We start from the raw sequence: 25,214 nt of genomic DNA, 5'->3' as shown, positions 1-25,214 counted from the left end.
AAACTTGGAAGCCTCTGGCTTTCCTTTCCCCTGATTAAATGCAGATCACAGGAGGTTTTATGGGCGGCAGAGCCGTTTTTTGCAGTGCATCTGGTCCCTGGCATCAATCTCTGCCGTCAGGCCCCGCGACCGCGGCGCTGGGCGCTGGCCGGGCACATACCTGCGATGATGACGGAGTCGGTGCGAGCGGGGCCGAATTTCAATGTCATCTCATGCTTGTGTTTATGAACCGCCAGGTGGTCCTCGTTTGTGAACCTCTGAAATGAAACAATTTAGAAAAATGGTGAATAAATGCATTTGGTGTTTTACGGGTCCGTCCTGCGGTGGAAGGGGGGAGGGAAGGACGGCGGGGCCGTAACGCGATCGCTGCTGAGGGTTGGGAGCTGGGGAAGGGGTGTGCGAACAGGGGGTTCAAAATGAAAAGCCATTAACGAGGCTTCTGGGGAATGGGACGGGACAGAGCGAGGGGCAGCTATTTTTTAATAATCCAGGTTTTTAAGTGCCGGAGTGGCACGGCGGCTGCACGATGGAAATGCAGACCCGCGCTGCTGGGCAACATCCCCTCTCTACTGCTGGCTGATGGAGCAGGGAATTAGGTGCTACTGGGGGTCAGGCAACTTTTTTGGGATGGTGTGAGGCAGAGCACAGGCGATTCAGGACGTGGGTTTATGGAGCAGGACGGAGCGGCCGCCGATCCCGCGGAGCAGGGGGTGCATCTCACCCGCCGCCAAAATTCCACCTGCAGGGAGAACTGGAGGACAAAACCCCACCTTTTAGGGAGGGTTCAGGGAGGATAAAAATCCCACTTCAGGGCTTTAGGGTGGGGGGCTTCACGCCTGGGCTGGGTGTGCGCGGGGCCGGCGCCGAAACCCAGACAAAGGGACGAAGGGCTGCGCCAGCCCCACGCGCCGGGATGAGGGAAAGGGGGGGAGAGGCAGGGATGGGGTTAAAGCAAATAACCATAAACCCCGAGGATGGATTGCGTCTCTCCTAATAGACTGCGACAAACGGCGGCCGAGGGCACGGCGCGGCCGTACCGCAGGATTTTTATGCATCCAGCAGCATCGGGCTGCTTCTAGAAAACGCTGCAGCAGCACCAGCGCGTTCCTGCCCTTTTCCCCTTCCCTTCCTCTCTCTTTAAACCATCCAGAACCCCAACCCACCCAAAAGCCACCTGTTCCCGTGAATCCGCTCAGGCGTGACACCCTTTTCCGACGCTTATTTACGGCTCTGGTGCTTTAGGGAGTAAATCTGAGTTTTCCAGGCTGGAAGCCGCGGCGGCGCCGCCTTCCCAGGGGGACATGAGCACAGGCAGGGGGACAGTCCCTCAGGGGCAGGGGACCCCAAGACACGGGGCCCGTCCACACACAGACTGTCCACGTTCCCCTCGGCGCAAGAACAAGGGGGTTACACAAAGGGTCCTTCAAAACGTTGGATCAGAAGGTGTTTTTGGTGGTGACTCGTAATTCGGGCTCAAACTGAAAGAAATCAGAGCTGGTGGGGGAAAACCCAAGAGGTTCTCGCCTGTGTAACTCCAGGCACACGCATTCCGGCTTTCCCAGCCGCCGCTCCCGGGATCCGCTCCGTAACTAAACCTTAAACAAACCTGAAATCAAATTTCTCAACGTTTTGGCTAAAACATGCCTGGTTCTGGGGTTTCTTTCCTCCCCGCAGCTTCCGATCCCTCCGCTCTGCTCCAGCCGGCACCGGGAGCCCTTTCCAAGGAGCATCACGAATCCCGGCGACGCCAAAACGTCCCCGAACAAAGGAAAAGCGAGCGAAGCGCCGCGTTCGCCGACCGAGACGGAATCCACGGCGCTGGGAAGCGCTGCAAGAGGGGCCCGGGGAGGGAAGGGGCACCCACACTTTGCCACGGTTTCGGCCCCGAAGCCCCTGGTTTTTATGGGATTCGGCTGCCGGCCCCGCTCGCCCCAGTGCCGTTGGAAAATCGGTGGGTTGGGGTGAACCGAGGGAAATAAATCAGGGTTTTGTGCGGAGCAGCGGGTTTGGGATGAATATTTAGCAGGCAGGCGGCCGCTGGGCAGCGGCGTCGGAAATACTGAGCACCAGAGACAAGGGGGAAAAAAGGAAAAGGAAGAAAATTCCCGATTCTCCCGCTCAGTTTTCTGGTAAAGAAATGGGATTTTTAGGTCAAAGAGGGAAGCAGCAAGAGGTGTGGAACAGGGTCGTGTCTCTCCCCGCCAGCCCCGGCCCCACATTCCAGCCCGGCCTCGCTAGCACCGGGTTTATTTTAATCTTTCATTTTGCTTCATCGCAGGATTTTTTTTTTCCTCATTTTTTTTTTCTTCTTCTCAGGCACTTTTCGTGCGTTCCGTGCGCGTTACAGCTCTATTTAACATCTTTATGTGGGCTCACAGCTCGGGAGCTCTCTCCTTCCCTGCACAGAAACGCTCACAGACACAATATATCTTTCTCCACACATTTCCAAACGCCGAAACCCAGAGGCTGAGTCTGGCACTTGGGTTCTAAATCATGTCATTTTACACAGAGAGGGGAAGTGGGAGGGGGGCTAGGGGGGGGAAAGAGGGGGAAGAGTAGGGAAAAAAATGGAATGAGTTAAAGCCACAGCACCGGCTTTAATATTTAATCTCCTTCCATCAGCAGCTGACATACAGCAGGGTTATTTCAGCTGCTATTTTGCGGGTGTCGGAATTAAAAAGAAGATGTTGGCTGTAAAGTCTTTGGGGCGAGGGACAGGCACGGGGCTGACAATGCCACCTCGGTGCTGCCAACTGGCCCCCACGAGCACCCACGAGGCACTTCCACCCTTTTTCCTGCAGCCCCGAGCTTGGCTTTTTCCTCCCACCCCAGGGCCCCACGGCCGCGTTCGGGGTTCGGGGTTTGGGTGACACGGGGTTTGTTCACCCGAGACTGTCACAGCTCTTTGGAGCAAACGGCTCCGAGGCAGCTCCGCATTCGCTACCCAACAGGCTGTGACAGCTCCATGGATAAATGTGCTCATTTAAAAATCCTTATTTAATGGGAGACAATGCTTCCAGCTGGACCAACTAACGCGCCGTCTCCGTCGGCGCGAGAGCCAGGGAATAAACGCAGTGGGCTGAAGCCTGGATCTTCAGGCAGCAGAGATTTTTCCATCAGTTTAACAAGCACAACACGAGGAACAAGGGGCTGCTCCGGGTTTTTCCTCTTTTTGTAGAGCCTGTGACTGCTTTGGTGCAAAGGGAGGGTCAGGCGGGTGCCAAACGGGGCCGTGCAGGAGCCACTGGCTCTCCCAGCAGCTCCAGCTCCAGCTGGTTTTTAACCTTGACAGTCCCACTCAGGGAACACCGACCTCGGCCACGCACCGAGACATCTCCTGGCCAAAATTCTATGTAATACAGAGCGGGTGTAGCTGCAGCAGCACAGACTGCTCCACAGGCACACGAGTGTGCAAAGGAGCCGAGTGTGCAAAGGAGCCGTTCCCTGTGGGACAGCACGAGCTCCAGGACAGCCTCTGCAGGGCTGGACGGGGTGAGGAGCCAAACCTGCCCCCTCACGCTCATCACACGGCTGAATTAATGAGCTGCCACCAACCCGGGGAGTTGCTCCCACATTAACTCCAGCACAGCTGGAGTTACTCTGCCCACGGACGCCAGGGCACTGCCCTGACATGGCTGAAACACCTGGATCCACGGAAACAAAAGGGAACAGCAGGTGTCTGCACTGCAGTGCGGGAGGGAAATGATGCGCTGAGTGCTCAGCATGGATAAGCTGAGCTCAAAGTCAAAGTCACCCGCTTTAAAAGGAGCCACCACGGGTTTCACTTCCAAAATTCATCTGGTCCTTGTGCTCCCTAGAGTGGGGATGTCCTGGGGTCTGCCTGGCTCTCCTGGCACACCTTGGGCAAGGGGCAGGACACCCACGGAGCCGTGAGGAGAGCAAAACCCAGGCCCTGGGGGCCTGTTGGACCTCCTGCCCACACCCCAGCCCACCCAGCACATCCTCCCCACGCTCCCAGCTGCGGCAGCCCCGCTGCCCACGCCCCATCCATCCATCTCGCCGTGACAGGGCTCCGATGGATTTCCAGGCTGCGGAGCCGTTCCCCGCTCGCTCGGCACAAGTGTAGAGTAACTAATGCGGGGTCAGGGGTGCCCCCGGGGCCGGGGGCCCCCAGGTCGGCTGTTCCGCAGTGAGTGATGTGACCCCCGGTCCTGGCACAGATCCGGGCTCCATCTCACCCATTTCCCATCTGAGCCATGACAAGGATAATTCCCTCCCTTGCGGAGAGGCTGCACGGATTAATTCACTAATGTGCATAAAGTGCCCCGATTCGGGAGTGATTCATAGATTTAAAGGCCGGGGGGACCATTACAATTATCTGCCCGGGCCCACGTGAGTCCCCGGCTGGGCCCATTTCCATGGGAAAGGAGGTGTCGGGACAAGGAGGGAATGCTGGAGCGAATGCCGCAAAGACCCGTTGCTTTGAAAGAACGCGACAACAGCGCGGACAAATTCTCTTATTTTCACACTTCCAGGAGACGACAGGCAAAGATTTGGGGGCTCTGTCCTCCTGGAGGGTCTCCCTCCTGGCTCAGCTTCCAGAAGAGCTCGGAGCCCCGTTGCTCCCAGCGGGAAGCTCGTGGTTGTTTGCGGTGGCAGCCAGAAGTGCCGGCAGCAGCCGAGGTCACCGAGCGCTTCTGGAAGGCCGGCTCCAGTGGCGGCATCCTCCTGCTACAGGAGGGCTGGGAAGCACCTCCTGAGCCTGGAGGAGGATGAAGAAGGAGTGAAGGTTTAGAGGGATCAGCTCAAAAAAAAAACGGACCGTGAATTGCGCTTGGAGGTGCTCGAAGAGCTTCAGCTCCTGCTTGGCACAGAGGGGCTGCAGCAGGGGCTCCATACCGGGTCCTTTGACACTGGGGGCTTTTGACAGCAGGGTTTCCCACAGGAAAAGCTGGAGGAGGGGGAGGAAACCTCCCCTTCGGCAGCTCTGCTGCAGCAGGGTCGGATTCTGCCCTGCACTGCTGCAAAACACTGGAGCACTGAGCACCCCGTGTCCTTCCCAAATCACAGGCAGCAGGAAAAGCCTATTCCTGCTCCCTCAGTGGAAATCAGGAAGGCTCCAGCCGGCTCAATCCCTCAGGAAGGAGCTTGGGTGCATTTTGTGCCTTTCCCCCCCTGCAGATCCTCCCCAGCTAAAACTGCACCGAGATTAAACCCTGAGATGTTATTTTTGGCACTGGTGACTCCAGAGAGCCTTTGGTTCTTCCTCTCCCTTTAAAAACCCACTCCCTCCTGCCCTGTGATTGATTCCTGGTCCTTCCTTGTGTTAAACAAAAAGGGAAGAATTAGAATAATAATAATCAGAAACTTTGGCCTGCTCTGGGCAGGGTGAGGAATCCCCAGCCCAGCAGCCCAACAGCCCTTTCCCAAACACTCTGTTTGGGATAAACGTTGTGCAAACCACCAAAATTGGGCTTTTTACCTTTTTCTTTTTTGCACAGAGAATTTTTTTTCCTTGTTTTTTTTTTTTAGGATACTCAGGTTGCTCCACAAACTTCCCTGCAATTTAAACAAAGAGTTAAAGCAGTTTGTGGAGCCCATCCCACCCCATCCTGTGTCCCAATCCTCCTTGGCCAGAAGGGCAGAGCATTTAACTGGGAGTAGGTAAATAATTTAATTTACATTTCTATAGCTTCACTTATCCCAAAGGGCTTCTCATGCACATGCCCCTCCTGGAATGCAGGTGTTTGGGTATGGGGGGGGAGGCAGGAACCATCTGGCTGCAGCACCAAGTACGTGAGGAGCCAAGTGAGGAGCCAAGGACGTCCGGGGCAAACTCCTTCAGAAACTCCAGATTCCACTTTCCTGTCTGTTCTTTGATTTTAATAAAGTCTCCCAGGGCAGACCCAGCTTCTCCCTCCTCCACAGCGCTCCAGAGAGGAGCATCAGCACGGCTGGGTGCAGACACAACCACCACTGACCAGAGCGGTCAGAGCTGGCGCAGTCAGTGCCAGGAACGGGTTTACCCGGTGGGATTTAACCCGGGCTGGCCACCATTCACCCTCAAACCCCAGGAATCCCTCTGCAGCACTGCACTCCCAAGGACCCCACATTCCCCCTTTGGGAAAGGGGCACATGGAGGAAAGGAGCAAAGGGTGGACGTGGCTTATGGAGCACCTGGGAGGGAAACAGCCCCGTGGTTTGCCCTGAGCACACCTGGTGGGCTCCTTGGGGATGGCCACTGGAATTACAGCTGAAATACCCCGTGAGGGCTGTAATCACATCCCCCCAGCCCCCACGGGGTTGGAATTACAGCCCAAACCTTGGGATGCAAACCTAAGATGAGAAGATCGGGCTCCTAAATCTCCACTTCATGAGAGCAGGGAGGATTTTTCTAAGACACTGACACCCTCCTGCTCTGCTCCAGGGGGACGGACAGCCCTCGGAGTTCCGCTCTCCCAGGCTCTCCATCCGCAGCCGTCAGCTGCTCCATCCCATCAGGGATGGACACCCCGTGGGGTCCCTCTGCTCTCGGCAGCTCCATCCCACCGGAGCAGATCCCCACAGCCCAGAGCCACGGGGAGCTGCAGTGGCACAAAGCCTGCGGCGCGCTGGATCCTGGGAATGCACCGGTTATCGACTTCCACACGGTGGAGCATTTTTAGCCCCGTTTCGATCCGAGTGAAGGTGATTAAAATCCATGTATTAATTACCGCTGCCACAGGAGTTAAGGGGAGAGGCCCAGTGGTAATTAACGGGGTGAGCGAGGGGGTGGAGCCGCGGAGCGTCAGCGGCTCCACAGCCTGTGCCGACGGATCCGCGCCGGCCCCATGGGAACCCCCCGATCGCTGCGCTGTGGATGTGAATCATTATTACATCCCCGGCTCGAATCCCAGCAGCGCCACAGCTTTTCAGTGTGACCTTGGGCGAGCCATCAATCCTCCCCTTACCCACCAGACAGAGCCAATAAAAAGGGAAAAGGCTCCATCCTTCACGGGGGCGTTCGGAGCGGGAGCGCCCGGGCGCAGCACTGGAGCCGTGCGAGCAGCACTGCAGAAAGAATCAAATCCATTAACAAAGGCAATTACAGCCGCCTTTCCCTGCCCGTATTTCAAGTGCCAGTGATTCATTGGGAGCTCGGCATCTCTTCCCAGCACACGAGGTTGGGAATAGGGAGCAGGGAGAAGGGGCAGGGAGCTGAGGCTGAGTGGAATTCCTGCCCTGCCCCATGGCCGGGCCGAGCAGTTTGGGAATTATCTGCAGCATTGTGGGAGGAAAAGGGTGAATTATGCAGCTGCTGATGGGTTTTTGGGGGGCCCTGCCCTCGTGTCATGTGGAGAGATAATCCTGAGCCCCTGGGGCTGCTGGTAGAGAAGAAAGGGTAAAAAGGAGAAAAAATCAAATCAAATTCCCCCCCCAGCTTTCTGCTCTTCCACAGAAACCCAACTGGTCCTGCCATCCCCTGCAGCCTCTGCTGCTCACCCACTGCCACCCTCCTGCCCTGAACACCCAAAGGCTCCTGAAGGAACAACCCAGGAGCTTTTTCCAAAGCCTCTTTCCCCGGCAAACAAACGGCACCGGCGGCGAGCTCCTCGCGCGAGGAGGATTTATAGAGTGCAGAGAAAAGAATAACAGGAAACTCCGTCCCCTGCACAGCCGAGAAACAGGAATGGATGTGTAAAAATAATTAAATGCGAACTGCAGCCGATTAATTTGCCGGCGGGGCTGCGGATCCATGCTCTGGGAGGCTGCACCGGGAGCTGAAAATGCCTCTGGCCGGTGGCCAAGGCCGCCAGTGCCGCACGGCGAGGAGAGGCTTTGGCAGCAGGTGCCGGAGCACGTGCGGCTCCGGCAGCGCGGCAGGATGAGCCGCTCCGGCTCCCAGCTCCCTGCCAGGCTGTCCATCCCATCCCAGAGCTCGGTGGGACCCCTCGGGGGGACAGCAGAGCCCTGGAGCCCACACGGCCCCCACGCCTGGGGATGCTCCACCAGAGACCTGAACCGGGGAGGCAAAGGGAAACCGAGCGGTGCGAGCCGGCAGAACGCAGCCAGAGCCTGGATTGGGATGTTTCCTGTGGATCTTGGGATCCTCAGTGCAGTGTGTCAGGATAAGGGATGTGGATGGGTCCCAGACAGCGCTGTGGGGAGCAGCTGTGCCCACGTGGCACCTCTTTTCTGTACTTATCCCGGGAAGAGCCCAAGACTCTGCTCCCAACAGCTCCAATCTAACCCTCTCATGGCCATTTCCAACCTGAATTCCCCAGGGCTGGTGGAGGGGAGGTTAAATTTGGTCTCACCGAGGGGTCTGGTGGCCGTCCCCTTTGGAAGATGCTTCACACCACCCTCTCTACTCACCATTGTTTCAGGGCTACCAGAAAAATGATCCTAAAACAAAAGTCAGCTCCACTGGAAACGGGCTCTTCCCGTGCCGGGCGCTGTGGCTGGAAGAGTCGTCGGGACTCAGCCTTGACCTTCAAACACCACTACAATTCCACAGAGGATGCCACGGGCCCCATTCAGGTTTTTAAGGCCCTGGAATGGTGATTTCCTTCAATTCATTGCAATATTGGGAATGTGCCCACCCATTCACGGTGTGTGAGCCTCTGCTGATGGTTTTATTGCCTGGAAAAGGGAATGGATCTCTCCTGGGGAAGCTCCAGCAGCAGCAGCAGCGGCCTGGGAAGGGCAGCAGGTCAAATCCAAACAGAATTCAAATGACTCAGAGGTTTGGGGGTTGTCCCCTTTTCATGGTGGCACTGAGGGAACAGGCTGTAGGGAAGTGTGGACACACGGATCCAGAGGTGCCTGGGAACAACCTAAACACACTCACACAGCCCAAAAACAGGGAGAAGGAATTAGGGAGGGGGTCAGTGGGAGACTGACAGGGGGAGAGGGACAAAATGCAGGAGGCAAACTGAGATTTGTGGATCCTTGAGAACAACTGGAGCATTTGGGAAATGAGCCACAGAAATCGGAGGGGTCCGGCCCCTCTGTCTGGGCTGCCCAGGGAAGCTGTGGATGCCCCAGCCCTGGAAGTGTCCAAGGCCAGGTTGGACGGGGCTGAGAGCAACCTGAGATAGGGGAAGGTGTCCCTGCCCATGGCTGGGGGTGGAATGAGTCTTGCCCTGGCATCCCTCCCCATCCATCCTTATTTATGGAGCTCCCAGACCACTTCCCTCATGATTAACCCCCCTCTGCAGCTCCCTCCACCACCTTCATTTCCAGGAGCCCTTAAAGCACCAACAGTTTCCCAGCAATGACCTCCTCAGTCAGTGCATGAAAAGTCACCTTTGTGCCTCTCCACACCTTTCTCTGGAGATTTTTGGCCAACCTGCAGTGCCCTTTCCTCTTTCCCTGGCCCTGCTTCCCACATGTGGATGCAAACCCGATTCCCATATTTCCGAGCCGGCGCACTGCGGTAATTAAGCTTTTAAAAGGAGATAGGCAGCAGCAGAAAAAAAAGGCATTTGCCTCTTTTTGCCTCTCGGAAGAGCCACCTGTTTTATCGGAACAGGTGGATTTATGGGCACATTAACGCCGTGCTGCTGCTCCCACCCTGATGAGGTTCTCAGTGACCCTCTTCTCCCTGGAGATTTATGATTTCTCAGAGCAGACTATTGCGGAGGGGTTTGACTCCCAGCTCTCTGTCTCGCTCCATCCTGCAGCCAGAGTGCTGGGAGAGCTCCTGGATCCCCTTTTTCCCCCCTCCCAAATAATCTGCAATCATGAAAACTGCACTGTTTTTCAAAAGGTGCCAAATTTTCCCAGCAAGTGGGGTCAGGTTTATGGGGGAAAGGCTCCTTTCCCTTCTCCTGTTCTTTTCCATCCCAGGAGCTGGGAGGTTTTAGCCTTCTCCAGGGTTCAGGTTCGAGGATCAGGCTCGAGGAGCACATTAACACGGAGTGGTCCATGCACCCACTGACCCCCCAAAATCCCCAGCAGAAGCCTCCCTGAGGCTGGAGCCTCCCAACTGCTCTTTGCATCAGCCCTGGACTCATCTCCTGGCTAATTCAACCCCTTTCCCATCACTTCCCACCTGCAGCCCTTAATAAAACCAAGAGGACAAACTCTTTAGGTTCAAGGAAAACCAGAGGAGCTGGAGCCCGGCCGCTTTCCCAGCAGCTTCCCCCACATTCTCCAACGTCCAGCCCCGCGAGGTGATGATTCAGTGATGTGGAAATACGCAGCCAAGGTCACCAAAATCACATCCTTTAGGGTCTAAACCATTTTTTCCGCCCACGTCTCTGGCTGCAGGTAATAAAATCTCACACGCGGTCGAAGCAAAACGCATTTAAATTTTCTTCTGCAGCTTTACAAACGTCGAGGGTTTATAGCAAACATCACCCCAAGCCTCCTACACGGGAGACAAGCGAATGCAGAGGCACAGACTGGTTTTAGCACCAAAACCGTGTGCAGGAATTGCTTCCCCCGGCTGCAGAGCCACAAACTCGGGTGAATTCCCAGCACGGGGAACGAGCGGGTTTTCACAAGGGCAGAGGCAGAAGGGAGCTGCACCAGAACTGTGGTGCAGGGAGAGCTCACAGGCGAGTCCTTGGCACTGCAGGGCACTGGGAAGGGCACCGGGAAGGGCACCGGGAAGGGCTCCCTCCCGAATCCTCAGCACTGCAGGGCACTGGGAAGGGCACCGGGAAGGGCTCCCTCCCAAATCCTCGGCACTGCAGGGCACTCGGTACTGCTCACCCCCCGCCGAAGCCCACACTTAGGCGGTCTGAGCAGCGAAGAACGATGCTCTGAATTCCTGACAATTCTTCTAGTGACCATAAAACCCTCCCTGTCTGTCCCATCCCTCCCCCATGAACCCACATCCCTGCCCAAACCCTGCCTAAACCCAGCCCCCGACACAGCCAGAGCCTCGCCAGACATTCACCATTTATAAATAACCCCAAGTCAAGCCGCCAAAACTCTGTAAGTGCCCCAAAGGCGATTCGAGATCCTCCCCTGATTGAAGGGGTTTTGTTCAGCGGCGCTCGCTGCTGAGATTCATTTACAGCTCGTTGTGCGCTGCTGCAAAGCTCCCCCACCCCAGCCCCTACTCACACAATTCTTTATTGTCTACATGTTTACTCCCGGGGGGAATTTTAGGACTTTTAATGTTTTTATTGTTTTAATCCGGCATATTAAAAAAAAAAAAATAAAATCACTCGAGCACAACAGCTGGTCCAAGAGCTCGGAAGCGGCGGCGCTTAAGCAGGTGTTAAACACACGCGCGATGCGACGCTCTCCTCCCAGGATTTAAGGAGGTTGGAGAGGGGCGGGATGTGCCTGAGCCGACCTCAGCCTCTCCTACACCGAGTTTTGTTTTTCTGCAGCACACCCAGAGCCTGCTTTTTAGCCTAAATTCAACCCGACAGAACCACGAACCCGGGGAAGGGGCGAGTTCTGGACACACGGGGGAGATGTCTGTGCTCGGCCCCGCGCCCTGTTCTTTATGCACAGTCAAGAAAAAGCCCCAAAGGTGTTTCCCCCCCCCCGCCCTTTGTGCAGCAGCACCCCCAGCCCGGCAGCAGGATAATGTGGAGTCGGCCCGGAGCATCCATCCAGCCCCGCCAACCTCCCGCGGCACAGGAGCTGCTAAAGAACTGTATTTATGGAGCTTGAACAGCTCGACCTGAGACCCGACCCCGAGGAAGGTTCTCACACAAAGGAGCACAGACTGAGGGGGGGGGAGTGTGAGCCCAAAAACCCCCCAAAAGCGTAAAAAACTTACAACTAAAAATCCCCCATCTCTCTAGAAATACAGATATTATGGTTTAAAGGTGGTTTTCTACCCTGCTCTCCAGCAATGAGGTGCTGGGGAGCTTCTCTCCCCCCGCCCCAAGCACTCAGGGCAGTGTCTCCTGTTTGCCCGTGCTCCAGTATCACCAGTATTCCCAGTATTCCTGCTACCAGGGCTGGCAGAGGCGCATGGATCTGCGCCTGCCGCAGAGGGGCGAAGCATCCTTGGGAGAAAAAGGGAGGATTTCAGCTGCAAGAGTCGTGTGGAGCTGCCTCCTGGTGCCTCTGCAAAGCTCAGGCTGGGGTTGAGACCCGAACAGGGCTCAGGAAAACAAGCCCCCCGGTTTATTTGGGTACTGAAATAACACCACACCACTGGGGGGGTCCCAAAGACCTCTGTGCAGGGCTGAGCCAAAGGGAAACCTGCTGGTCCTTCTTGCTGCTGCTGGGGAAAGGGATGAAGTCCCAGGCAGAGTCCCCCCCACGCTGCTTATTTTTTGTCCTTCAGTGACAACTCGGTTGAATTTTACACAAGGAGTTTACAGAAAATCCTGCAAACTAAGGTACCTTTTCATTTCCATCCTTCCCCCTGCTCTGACTCTGATTCTGGGATACTCATGACACCGATAACGAGGCCTCTGTCAAAGCTGTGCTCTGAGGAACAAGTGATTTGTTCTTGCAGTAAAACATAAAGGATTTATAATTGCCTCAGAGCAGCAGGCAGGGGAGCAAGTGAGGCTTCAAAACCAAACAGCCTTGATTTCAAAATACTGGTTTTAACACGGCCAAGAAAACACCCAGAGCTCAAAAGAGAGAAGAAAAGCTCAACCCTGAGCATTTGGCAGCACCTTTGGGTGCACCCTAAGACCCCTCTCTTGCTTCCTAAGCAGCCTCCCAACTCTCCAAACCCAGAGCCCCATTTCCAGGTGCTTCAGGGAGGGATGACACACAGGTTTTGCAGCTCCTAAGACAAGCCTAGCCCAGGTCCAGCTCAGAGCCACGGCCAGACTCCAGGTTCACTTTGGAGCAGCTCTGTGCTCCTCCTGAGCCCACAGCCACGGGCCTTTGGGTCAGTCCCATCTCAGGGTAACACCTGAGCCCAGCTCAGTTTCTGAGCAAACTGGCAGCACAGTTTGTATTTCTGGAACAAAGCACAAGCTCTAGGTGAGGACTCAGTTCAGATCAGTTTGTTCAAAGCAGAAACTCTGGGCATGAACCAAAACCAGAAGAAACCATTCCCTGCGACCGCACAGCCAAGCTCCTCTGGGGGTATTTTTGCAGACCTGATCATGTTCTCAAGAAAGGAGAAACCTTCTCTCCTCATTCCCTGCTGCTGCAGAAAGTGGAGACTATCCCACGGTTTGGGAACAGCGAGGATATGGCTGAAATCCCAAATTTAAATCCTTAGAAATCCGTTGGAGTCTGAGGAACTCCAGCCCCGGCTCGATGTGAGCGGCACAAGGAGCAGCACTGCAGGTGTGAGTGTGCACGGAGGGAGAACAGCCCCCTTGGAACAGTAAACCCCGAGTAAAGCCCTGAGTAATGCCTGTGTATCCCGGGGTACCTGCCAAGCCCTGTGTGGGGAGTGGGCTGGAGCTGCTCCCCTGCACCCGGAGCAGGGGATCCTCCTCAGCCAGCCCAGCACGGGGGGGCTGCAGCCAGGAGCTCCTGTCCATACAAACACACGTGCAGATGCACATATATGGCTGTTTATATAGGGCCACATCCTGGCATTCAGTCCCTCTCTCTATATATTTATAGCTGCTGAGTCTGCAAGTCCCCCTCGGAGAGCAGATGGCTCCACAGCCCAGCTTCCCTGGAAATGGGGCCCGACGGCCTGTGGCTCAGCGCCCTTCCCTGAATCCAGGAAGGTTAATCCATGTTTGAAGGGGCCCTGAGGAAGCCCCCTGAGCCCCATGAGCTGGCAGGAGGGGCCCTTCTGGGAGACCAGAACCCTCCGTCCCGCTGCGTTTCGGGTGCAATTTGTGACCGGCTGGAGAATCCTCTGGGACACGAGGTGCTCCAAGAGGGCAATGGGCTCCCTTACTGGCTCTTCTACTGCACATGGAACAGGTTCACTGTTGGGTGAACCTGTTGGGTTCACTGTCGCTGCCCCAGAGCCTCCCTTTTCACCCCAAAAGGAGCAGATGTGCCGGTGAAGGGCCGGGGGAGCGCGGCTGCCGCGGCTCTGCGGCACAGCTCAGCCTCCGCCCGCTGCTCCGGACACGACTCCCATTAAAGCTGCCTCTGCATATTTTAAGGTGTGATTAGGGATTCTGCAGCCTCGGCACAGCATCCCTGAGACGAGAGGGGAAAAGAACACAGCGATTTCTTCAAATGCAGGGGGGCTATTTCTTCCCGGGAACTGCTGCAGCACCGGGAACGGCCACAAAACCCCGCCGAGGGCTCGTTCCAGAACAGTCCCTCACCAGGGCAGAAAGGGAAAAGCTGCTGCCAAACCTCACTGCAGCACCAGAGCAGGAGCCAGAGGCACAGCCCTGATGTTTCTGGGAAAACCCCAACTAGAGAGGAACTGACAGGAGCTGAACTTACCTCCTCTACGTGCACGTTCCACCCCTTCGTGCGAGGCAGCAGCTACTTCACACACACAAAACCAACCCACAGATATCTCATCAACCAGCTCTGGGAGGTTTCCAGTGAAACACCCAGCAGAGCCTTAGTGAGCATCTCCACTGCAGCTTCCAGAAGCCTTTTCCCAGTCATATTCCAGCGTGGCACACGCAGGGGGACACTGCAAGAGTCTAAAATACACATAACCACCCTTTGTGGATAAACAGGGCTTCAATGCCCTTTAAAACAACCCCAGAACAGCAGCAGGGGTGGCTGTTTATTTACAAATTGGCTTTTAAAATAGCTGGTCGAGAAGGGTTTTAACACCTCAAAGGTGATGGGGGGAGGCTTTTCAGATTTAAATGTTTTAAAGTTTTCTATGGGCAATGGTACTGCAGAACTCAGAGCTGGGTCAAACACTTTAAAAGCGTTAGGACGCCAAATCAAGGCTCGGTTTTCACAATATGTTATTTCAAATGTTACATTTAGGTGTTATCCAGAAGAACACTGTGAATAAGAACAGCTCCTGGCTGTCCCTGCATGGAAGGGACAAGCTGCTCCTGCACACACGTGGCAGCTCCCGTGGCTCCCACAAGGGCAGTGTGTGCACAGCCAAGTGTCCTTGGACATTACAGAGTTCCACCTACACACATTCCCAATTTCCAGGTTAAACCACATCACCCTTTCCTGATAAAAATTTAAAAAATTCCCAACCCACATAAAACAGACCCCCCAGGAGATTGTGGTGACGCTTTCATGGGTCTCTGCATCCTGCTGCAGCATCCCTGGTCCCCACAGCTGTCCTGGGAAGGCAGCAGGGTTAAAGCCAGGAAGCTTCTCCACCTGCAGGACAGCAGAAAGCAGGAAAAGCAGCAGAGAAAGGGAGAGGGAAAGGGAACTGCCAGCTCCCTGTCCATGTGTCCTGCTGCACCAGGCACAGCAGTGACTGCCCGGGGCTGTTTGTAACCTCCTTTCTACAGGAGAAGGAGGGAGGGAGGGGGGGAAAGAACAGCAAGAAACAAGAGGAATTCTAACACAGGGTTAGGATGCAGCCCTCGGGAGCAGAGCAGGGAGAAGCCTGAGCAAGGGCCCTGCAGCAGAAAAGCCTTTGCTTTTCCTGCAAGGACACTCTGCAGCACGAGACTCCCGGGCTCGAGTGGCCAGCGCTCGCTCGCCTGCTTGTCCAAGTGCTGGGAACACCAACACAGCCATCCCTCGGGAAGCACAGCTCCTCATTAACACCAAATCAGCCAGAGGGGATTAGACATGTTTTCCTGCACGGAATGAACCACCAGCATCGTTGTGGGGCATTAAAAGCCGGGTCTGGCAGAGGCGGACGCGGCGGCTTCTTCCAGAGCCGCAGGATCCGTGTGGAGGCCGGCGGGTCCTTTGGCATCCAGGCTCCTATTTGGAATTTGGAAAGCTGTCCAGCCCTGTCTCCATGTGACAGACGAGGGTCTGTGGTTCACACGTGCTCCCACTGCAGAGCAGCGCCGGCGTTCCAAGAACTGCCAAGGAATCCCAGCCAGAGGAATGATAAAGATTTTAACTTACAGGAAATGCTGCTATTAAATAATATTTAAGTCTTAATTATATTTTAAACCAGCCATTTTATAAAAAAAGAAGTTCTATTACAGTGCTTTTGTAGTTAAAGGTCTGTCAACATTTCCATTTTAAACCTTCATTTCTAGGGGGTTTATAATTTGGCCATAAAAATTCATTCTAGGCTGGAACTTGGCAAACAGGGGCTCAGCCTAGGAGCAATATTTTTTATTATCCAATTTGGTTTAAATTGGTTTGGCCGTTTTTAAGTTATAGGAGTGTAAAAAATAAACGTTTACTGGTTTCAGATGCCTTCTCAAGCTTATTATTATTCAAAATTAGCTTTCCCCTCCCCACCTCCAAAAAATACCTTCAGCGAGAGGTGGGAGAGATCGTTTCACTCTGCTGACAATACAGGAGTTACAGCTCAAATTAATTCCCTCCTTTTGCTGCCAACAACTAAAGAGTTCCTAGAGCCAACCCTACTTCCACATGGAGCCATTCCGGCCTCAACGTTGGGAGCTTTGTGCAGCATCTGCCACTCTGTCCCGACGTGCTGCAGGTCCTGCAGCTGTACAGGCCTTCAGCTGAAATAAATAATTAACTCTGGAAAACCTGCATTCCTGGAAAATAATGGAAGACTCTTTAAAGCGAGATGTTTCTCTGTAGAATTTTATATCGGCTGTGGCAGCTTCAAATAAAAGCTGCAGCTGTGACGGAGCCGGGCTGTGCGGCGAGGAATTCCTCACCGTGGAGCTTCACGTTTTCCTCCTTCGGTTTAAACAACAGAACAGAAACTGGTTTTTATGGCTCAGCTCCCCAACCCACCTGGGTGCCGTAGGGACACGACTCCGACGTGCCTCCGCATGCTAAGTGCGGGCAAGGGGGAGCTGTGCCCCAGCACGACAAAAAGGAGGATTTTATCCTCGCTCCCTCGTTAAATCCCACGATTTTTCATGTTAACATTCGGTTGGTGCAGGGCGGGGGGGATCGGCCCCAGTTCGTCCCCAACAGGGAGAGACCCTCTGGGACACGGGAAGGAAAGATCTGCCCTGCCTGGGGCCGGCTGGGAGGGCTGCAGGGGGATGGATGGGAGCTGCTGCCCGTGCCATCTGACCCAGGGCGTGGTGACAGGGTGGCCTGGGGGGTCCTGGAGATGAGACCTGGTGTGGATCGTGCCCATAAGCCCGGGAGGGGCAGCTCCAAGTCCTGCTCCTGCCGTGCCACGGCCACCAGCCCCATCCAGCTCCGTGTCCACCCTGCTCCACAGAAGCCACTCTCCTGGTTAATAAGGCTCAGATTTCCAAAGGCTCCCACTCGTCAAACCAGGGGCTGGAAGGAGCCTGAATTCTTTAGGAACAACACCCTGTGCCTGTGTCCAAGGCCAGTCCCACTTCCCCTCCTGCCAGGGCAGGAACAGTTTCTGCTGGAGGCCAGGGTGCCACAACTCTGCTCAATAACCATTTAAATTCCAGTTTGCTCCAGCAGCCCGGAGCCAGTTGGGCTGCAGGTTTTTAAGGATTCGATTTTAACTCCCTGAATTCCTTAGGCAGTTTGTCTGCCTTCCTTTCCTAAGCCTCGGGACCAGCCTCCAGAGGCAGAGCCTGAGGAGGCTGTTAAACCAAGGAGTGTTTCTTTCTCATCTCCAGACCAAACACATCCGTGTCCTGCACTCCCATGGGCCAGGCTGGCAGCAAGCTCTGGCTGGGCTGAGACATCCCTGGAGTCAAGGTGGCTCCTGGCAGCTTCCAGACTGGGAATGTTTCGCTTTTGGCCATAACTGGAAGGAGGGAAGGACATTGCAAAGCAAACCTTTGGAATTACAGCCCAGGACAGATGCTTTGTGGGAAGGCAAAAGGGCACAGGCCCTTCCTCCCTCTCACCTCTGGGCTCTCTCCACACCTGCCTACTCCTGCTTCCCCCTTGTCCTGCCTCTTTCCATCACAGGAGCTCATCTTGGAAGATCTGATCTGCTCCCACCCGTCCCAGGGTGGACTCTTTAACCAGGGACAGGACTCATTCCTCGTCCTGGTGGAGCTGGTCCCTTCCTTTCAGTGGGATGAAGATGGGCCAGTACGAGCCTCAGCTCGGGCTGATCACAGCTGCAAATCCCACAGCTGGACATCCCAGAGAAACAGGGACATGGTACAGTTCCACAGCTGCAAATCCCACAGCTGGACATCCCAGAGGAACAGGGACATGGTGCAGTTCCACAGCTGGAAATCCCACAGCTGGACATCCCAGAGGAACAGGGACACGGTGCAGTTCCACAGCTGGAAATCCCACAGCTGGACATCCCAGAGAAACAGGGACATGGTGCAGTTCCACAGCTGGAAATCCCCCAGCTGGATATCCCAGAGGAACAGGGACACGGTGCAGTTCCACAGCTGGAAATCCCAGAGCGGCCAAGGAATGGGGGACACGGTGCCACCCCAAAGTTGGACTGGTGACAGGGAGAGCTTGGGAAGAGGAAGGGGTTGGTTTTTCCTCTCCACATCGTATAAAAGGACTAATCCATATTCGTTTGGATTATACAAGCTCCAAAACACACCTCAGCCTCCGACCCACGCTCACCCAATCGCAGGAGCCATTTGGTGCCTCGTATATTACTGGGCAATAGAGATTTAAGGGATAATGGTCATGGCAGCAGAGTATACAAAGCAATAAACTGCTTTTGAGGTTGGTTAAATGCCAAGTGATGCTGAGGCCTCGATGCCATAAACATTATTTCTATTATATGACAAGATAAGAGGATACAATAAACCACAAAGAAGAAAAATCATTTTCTGGCCTCGTGAAAGTTCTGGGCTTGGCGTTTCCTGGACACTGCACGGGCAGCACCTCCATGCACGGGGTTCAGGGGGAATAAATTGGTAAATTAAGGGTGGGTTTAAAAAGCAAACGATTGTCTGAGGAAATGGCCTGGATAACTGGGGCTCTGGAATTAGGACCGGAGCGATGACTTGTCTCACTTATAAAAGTGAAATGGCGTGGAGGGGGGAAGAAGGGGCTGGGGAAAGTCGTGCTCCCAGTTGAACACATTCAATATTATGGCCCCTCTGTTAGTTCTGGCAACAGAAGTGCACAAACAGTTCAATTAATCAAGATATTCCTCCACAAGGCTTTGCAAAGCCTCGAGCATCCAGTGCTCCCAAGGCCTCCAGGACTGGAGCAGAAGGCACGTCCATCCCTGAGTTGCATTTCAGTGCCAGCTCACCTGCCCCAGGCAGCTGCTGGGCCCCCGAGAGGGTTTGATGCAGTTTTCCAAGGGAGGAGATGGAGCCAGACATGGAGAAACTTCCCTGTGGCTCCCGAGCTCTGGAGCCCCCCGAGCCCCTCCTTGTCCCAGACCTGTGTGCTGGGTGCTGTCAGGAGCTGGGTGAGGGTTTCATTCCCTTGCTCTAAATAGGTGGAGCTGTCCCACTGCACAGACCTCGGGAACACACCTTGGGAACACCTTCCAACTCCGACGGCAACACCCAAGTTCTCCCGAGCCCTGGGCTGTGCTGGAGCCTCTCACCATCCGAGCGCTTGGAAGGGGATTAGGAGACTTTAACAGTGATTAGCAGCACACACCACCCCAGATTCATTTCCCTGAACAGATTCAGTGACTCCAGGCATCACCCTCTGCCTTCCACAGGCATTCCAGAGGCAGGGCCCTGCTCCAGCTCCTGGGGGGGGCACATCCCTGCTGGGGAACAGCTCCACTCCCTCTGCCCGGAGAGCTGGGGAAGGGGAAAATGTGCCACCTGTCCTGCCTGGGAAGGAACCAGCCACACGACCTCGGGAGGAATGTTTTTTAACGGCAGCATCTGCGGCACATTCGGAGTCAGCTGTGCCACCACGGCCCCGCTGCTGGGAAGGGACTGCTGGGAGAATCCCAAAATAACCCCCACTGCAGCCCTGGCAACCCAAACATGTTTACAGCCCACTGCACCCCCCGGCACGGCCAGATCTGCTCGGCTATTTTCGGTGGCCATTCCCTCTTCCCCCTCCTTGCTGCCCTGAAGGGCTCTGCAGCCTTTTTTCCACGTGGAAGCAAGGAAGGAAAAGGAGGAAAAAAGGGCATAAGGCATAAAAGCTGGGGCTGTACCAGCTACAGAGGGAATGAAGCAGCTGATGGTTCAAAGATTAACACAATTTCTTTTTTCCTTTACACCAAAGGGGGGAATCACCACTGGCTTCAGATCTGTTTGGCTCAGCTCTCCCCTCTCCTCTTCCCGTGCCCAATGGACTGGGCATGGGATCAAAGGTTCAGAACTGAAAGGAACCAAGCGTGGAAGGACCTGGCCAGGAGTCATCCCAAAAATGCTGACCTGGACAACACCGAGAGGCTCAACAGCCACTGACACCCTCCCATTCCAACAGCTTTTCCAAAGCAAAACGTACCCAAAGTTCTCGAGGGAACAGAAGAAAAGGCTGAATGAATCCTTGCTGGAAGTCTCCCTCCTCCCCAGAGCCTGGTTTGGGGTGGGAAATGCTTCCTGCTTGGGCCTGCCCAAGTGCCTGGGTGAGGAAAATGGGATTACCTTCCCAAAAGCTCAAAGCTCTGGATCCTACAGACTCTACTGGGAAGGTTGGGATGTTCTGCTGGTGGCTCACATGGACCTGAATGTCCCTTTTTGTCCCCTGTGTTTGAAGACAAATATCTCCATCCATGGAGGGGAGCGAAAGAACTGAGAGAGCTGCAGCCCCCTCTGACCCTTCCAAGGCTCCACATTAACCTGAGTCCACATGGAGAAGCCATTCCTGATGGGATGATCCCCAGTGGCTTGTCCAGGGTCAGGGTTCAGTGCCAGAAAGCAGCACAAGCTGCTGGGGAACCAGTGTGGCCCCTGTCCCCGAGCCCTGCGGCAGCTGCAGCCCCCAGCTCCAAACCCACATTTATCCTCCAAACTCCCAACTCTGCTGCCCTGCCCAGCTCATCCCAATGATCCCACTTTATTCTGTTGGCCCAGGAAGCTCAGCTCAGCCAGAATGAGCTTTAGCTGATCTGTGATGGTGTGCACAGCTCCAGGATCCCACTGGGCTCCTCCAGCTCTCCTTAAACCCTGAGCTGAGCTCAGCTGGTTAGAGCCTGGTGCTAATAATGCCAAGGTCTTGGTTCCAATCCCTGGAGGGGCCATTCACTGAAGAGCTGGACTTGAAGATCCTTGTGGGTCCCTTCCAACTCAGAATATTCTGCGATTCTCTAAAAACCTTCAACGTGGGGCTGAGGTACAGGACTGAGGACAAAAAAATGCAGGTAAGACACCAGGACTTAGAGAGAAAGGCTCAGAGCACCCTGGGTTTAGTTAAGGGATGACCCATCAGCCAGCAAACACCTACCAACACCTGGAATTCCACAGGGAGGATCTTCTGCCCAACAAACAAACATCAACTCCATCCCCAGCCCGGATGCTGCAGCCGAACAGGTTCAGACTGGAAATAAGGCATCACTTTTCCCTCCCAGCAAAAGCAATTAACTATTAGAGCAACTTAACCGAGGGCTGTGGCGAATTTTCCATCGCTGGAAATATTTTACATCAAGCTTGGATCATCACATTTAATACCTGCTCTGGTTTGAACAGGCATTGAAGGACGTTCTAGGAAACTGTGCACGAGGTCAGGCTGGATCACCATGAATCATCCCGGTATGAATTACCCGGATTCCAACATTTCCATATTAACATGAAGAATTGTCAGAATTACCCATAAGCAGCAGGCTGGAACAGCGAAAGGAGGAAGCAACCACCTTTATATGTCATTTGTGGGAGATTGTGGGAGATTAAATTTAAATACATTGTTGTTTGCCTTAATTGCTTGTTTGAATCCGATTTTAAGGCTGTATGATTGAAGTGCTCACACCATTAAGTGCTCAAACACAGCTAATACATTTTATAAATGACTTGCACAATTTCACAGGCAAAGAAGTTTCAGATAAAAAGCAGCCTACAAAAAAAAAAAAAAAAAAAAAAAAAAGGCAAAAGGAGGAAGATCACCTGCAAGTGGGCAGAGAAGGCTCCGGATGGGGCTCGTGCCAGAAGGACCAGAAAGCTGGGAAGCCTTATCTGTGTGTTTTCAAAGAGCCCCAGTCCCCAGCAGTTACCAGATGAGGTTTTTGACCCATTTTTTGTGCTATAAAAACAAACAGCATCAGAGAACCCACACTCAGCCTCAGAGGAGGTGCCCTGGGGACGCAGAATTATCTCTAATTTCAATTGGGAGACCCACAGGAGGCATTAAGGTACTAAATGAATTGAAGAACTGGGGACACACGCACACAGGGGGGTACCCTGGAATTGGTTATCGCTCCCAAACCCATTCCAGCCATCCCAATTTGGCAACCCAACACCCAATGGCTGCAGCCAGGAAAACCAGAGTGAGCACATCACTTAATATCTAATTTAAAGCCGCAATTCCCCTCCCTTCTCCTTCCCCTACAAAAGGCATTTTGAGGTTCTAATGCTTCAGGAAAGACAAACACAAATCTCCCTGGGCTCTGCACGGGGCTGCACTTCCACAGCAGCCCCGGTTTCCAAGAGCTCCCATTAAATCAGCCCCAGCAGGAACTGCATGATCCTCCTGTTCCTCCCAATACCGGGACGTGTGAGAGACCCCAAGCTCAGCACCAGTTTCCCTGCAAACCCAAGGAAAACGGGATGGGAAGGTGCCCACCCAGGCAGGTGATCAGCAGGGGATGTGCCTTGTTCAGATCCCTCATCCTGGGAAAGGCAGGGACAGCTCCAGGGAGCAGAAACTCACAATGGGATGGCAAGAAAAGCCATCCCAAAATAGCCACAGCAGTTTGGGGCTCACCTAACACAGACCATCACCTGTCACATTCCCAGCTGCTCCACGGGACGGGCTCTAGAGCCACCTCACCCCGGGGAGGGGGGGAGCGGGTCTGTCCTCTGGGAGAGGAGGAGCAGCCTTAGCAGGAGCCCTGAATTCCAGGGGGGAACTCGGCGAGATCCCCCGGGGGGCTCGTGGCAAACACCGGCAGCACAGCGAGGAGCCCCCCTCCAAGCTGGCTCCGAGCGCCCGGGCCGCTCGTAACGGGGATTTACACACTGCAAATCCCGGGATCTGATTACCTCCCGGGATCACGGCAAACGCCGGCTCTGAGCGCTTGGGCTCCGCGATAAAACAGCCACTTTGATTCACGGCGCTCCCATAAAGCCGCCCCGATCCGTACCTGTCCGCAGCCCGGGGCGCCGCACACGAACGGCCTGTCGTCGCCCATATTTCACACGGCCGAGCTGAGCTGGGGGAGAGGAGAGAAGGGGAAATTGTTAAATAAGCTCCAGAAAAATCGCCGACATGGAGAGCAGAGGCTGCCCTTTGCCGCGCTGTCGTTGATCAGGGGAGGAGGGTCCCCGTGCCCCCGACACAACTGGAGGGGAATTGATCCAAGCCGAGTTTTAAATAAAGCTTGGGAGGTGATTTTTTCATGGAGGAAGGGAAGTGGGACAGGGCAGGCCTGGAAAGGTGTGGGAGCTTCCAACGCAAGGCCCAGAGGATCGAGGGACCTTTGGCAGCTCGGTGTCACCTCCTGCAAGATGGGGACAACACTCAACCCTTGTGAAAGACCCAGTGCAGCAAAGACCCCTTAGTATTTACAGTATCATGGAATTGTGGAACATCTTGAGCTGGAAGGGACCCACATGGACCATCGAGTCCAGCTCCTGGCCCTGCCCAGGATAAGCCCAAGAATCCCCTGCACATACAGAAAAGTGGAATCATGGAATGTCCTGGGTGGGAAAGGACCCACAAGGATCATCAAGTCCAGCTCTTGGCTCTGCATAGGACCAGCTCAAGAATCCCCCCCACACACAGACACATGAGGAAAGACAGTGACAATCTCCAGGAAAACAAAGTGCAAGCAAGCAGCGATCAAATAAATCCAAGTCCTCTCTCTGTACCAGTTATATTTTCAATGGGAGAGAACTAAAATTTGTCATTTAATTAATTAAGGGATTATAGGAGTGGTGCTCCGTTTTACAAGGCAATAATCTGGCTCCCCAGTGGGTAAACTACAAGGCTGATGGCAGGGGTAGTTTATCACGGATTACAGCCAAGGATAACAAAACACTCAGCCCTATTATGCTACAAGTGAAGCTATTCTTATTAATAAAAAATAAGAGTAAATAAAGTAACCCCCCCACCACCTCAAATTCAAGAAATAACGGTCCCCTCCACCCACTGATATTTTTATAGGAGGATTTTAAAAAGCTGTAATAAAGCAAATGCTCTCCCTTCGGGGGGTTGCTGTGGGAACACGCTTAGGCTGCTCGTGTTGCTTCCAGCATCTCCTGCTCCAAGTTGGGCGCTTGGCTCAGCTGGGGAGGGACCCAGAGCACAGCCATGGGCTCTGGGGGGAAGGTTCTGCACTTCCAGCCCTGAGCACCCACACCAGGGTGGGGAGGGAGGGTTGGTATTTTTAGGAGCTCTGTGAGAAAGTGCTCCAAGAATGCGGCTCAGCAGCGGAGGGGGAGCATGTGCTGCAGAAACAGCCCCTTCTGCTCTCAGTGAAAAGGCACAGGAATCAATTATTGCTTAATATGAAAAAAAAAAGGTTATTTTTCTATTGCTGGGACAGTCAGCAGCTACACGGGCTCGAGGGGGTGAATTCCCTCCCCTCGCCCGCAGCGACAACAACCGAAGTGTGATGAGAGAGGAGCTGCCAGCTCTTCTCCCAGAAAAACAGGAGAGAGAGGCATCCACAGCACTGGGCTGTGTCTGGATTTATTAAGCCAAACTCCAGAGTCTGTGCAAACAGGACTCAGAAAGGATAAATGTCCCTGTCAGAAATGGGACGGGCTGGCAGCCAAACCGCTGCCCAGCCCAGGACAGGGATAACAAAGGCAACCAAATGGCCCAGGAGCATCCACCCACCTCAGAGCAGCCCCCAGAAGTGACACAGGGCTGGCAGAGCTGGGGGTGGCCTGGCAGGGGATGGCAGCACCTTCAGCAGGAAGGGCAAATCCCAGCCAAGGCGAGCCTTGAGGTGACACCAAAACGCGTCTGACCGGGGACAGTTACAGACGAGACTCTTCGTATCACCCTTCTGAACTTCTACCCAAGCTCCAAACTGGGAACTCCGGAATCCAAAGTGCTGCTAAGGAGACAGGGATCCCCCCTCCATCTGCAGCCACCTGATCCTCCTCCCAGAGGAATCTCCCTGGGCCCCGGAGCAGCTGCCTCTCACACATCTGCTGTTCCCAAGAGCGGACACATGAGCCGCTGTCATGACCTGCTCCCAAGGCACGGAGACACCCAGGCTTCCTTGGGAAGTCTGAACAGGCAGGAGGAGCCTCTGGCAGGGAGGGATGAAGAAGTCAAACCCTCTCCTGTGACACCAAACCACGGCTCAGATCAGCTCCCTGACATTGCAAAGAGGAGAAGCACAGAGGGATTGAACA

The 25,214-nt window shown here is 54.5% G+C and overlaps 2 protein-coding genes across 3 annotated transcripts in view; both read right to left on the bottom strand.

Moving 5' to 3' along the window:
- The window catches only part of ATP5MC2 (ATP synthase membrane subunit c locus 2), a 44,302-nt gene that overhangs the window by 1,484 nt on the left and 17,604 nt on the right, over nucleotides 1-25,214 (bottom strand). The window contains exon 5 of one of the 2 annotated variants that reach the window (XM_051775043.1): nucleotides 25,197-25,207. The exons of the other annotated variant lie outside the window; for it this stretch is intronic. The gene's annotated coding sequence lies outside the window, so the exon portion shown is untranslated. Of the gene's footprint in view, nucleotides 1-25,196; nucleotides 25,208-25,214 lie in introns of those variants that run through there. 2 annotated transcript variants of the gene reach the window in all.
- LOC127464627 (cyclic AMP-dependent transcription factor ATF-7) overlaps nucleotides 1-25,214 on the bottom strand; it is a 60,496-nt gene that overhangs the window by 20,482 nt on the left and 14,800 nt on the right. Inside the window, exons 2-3 of the mRNA XM_051775044.1 lie at nucleotides 22,988-23,056; nucleotides 161-257 (exon numbers count right to left, since the gene is read on the bottom strand). Of these exons, the coding sequence (XP_051631004.1) occupies nucleotides 161-257; nucleotides 22,988-23,035 (145 nt within the window). The 5' untranslated portion in view covers nucleotides 23,036-23,056. The remainder of the gene's footprint in view (nucleotides 1-160; nucleotides 258-22,987; nucleotides 23,057-25,214) is intronic.

The sequence above is a fragment of the Manacus candei genome, unplaced genomic scaffold (assembly GCF_025592945.1).
Source record: "Manacus candei isolate 608988 ecotype Guabito, Panama unplaced genomic scaffold, ASM2559294v1 h1tg000247l, whole genome shotgun sequence".
Taxonomy (NCBI): Eukaryota; Metazoa; Chordata; class Aves; order Passeriformes; family Pipridae; genus Manacus; species Manacus candei.
This window is presented reverse-complemented; position numbering and strand designations above follow the sequence as displayed.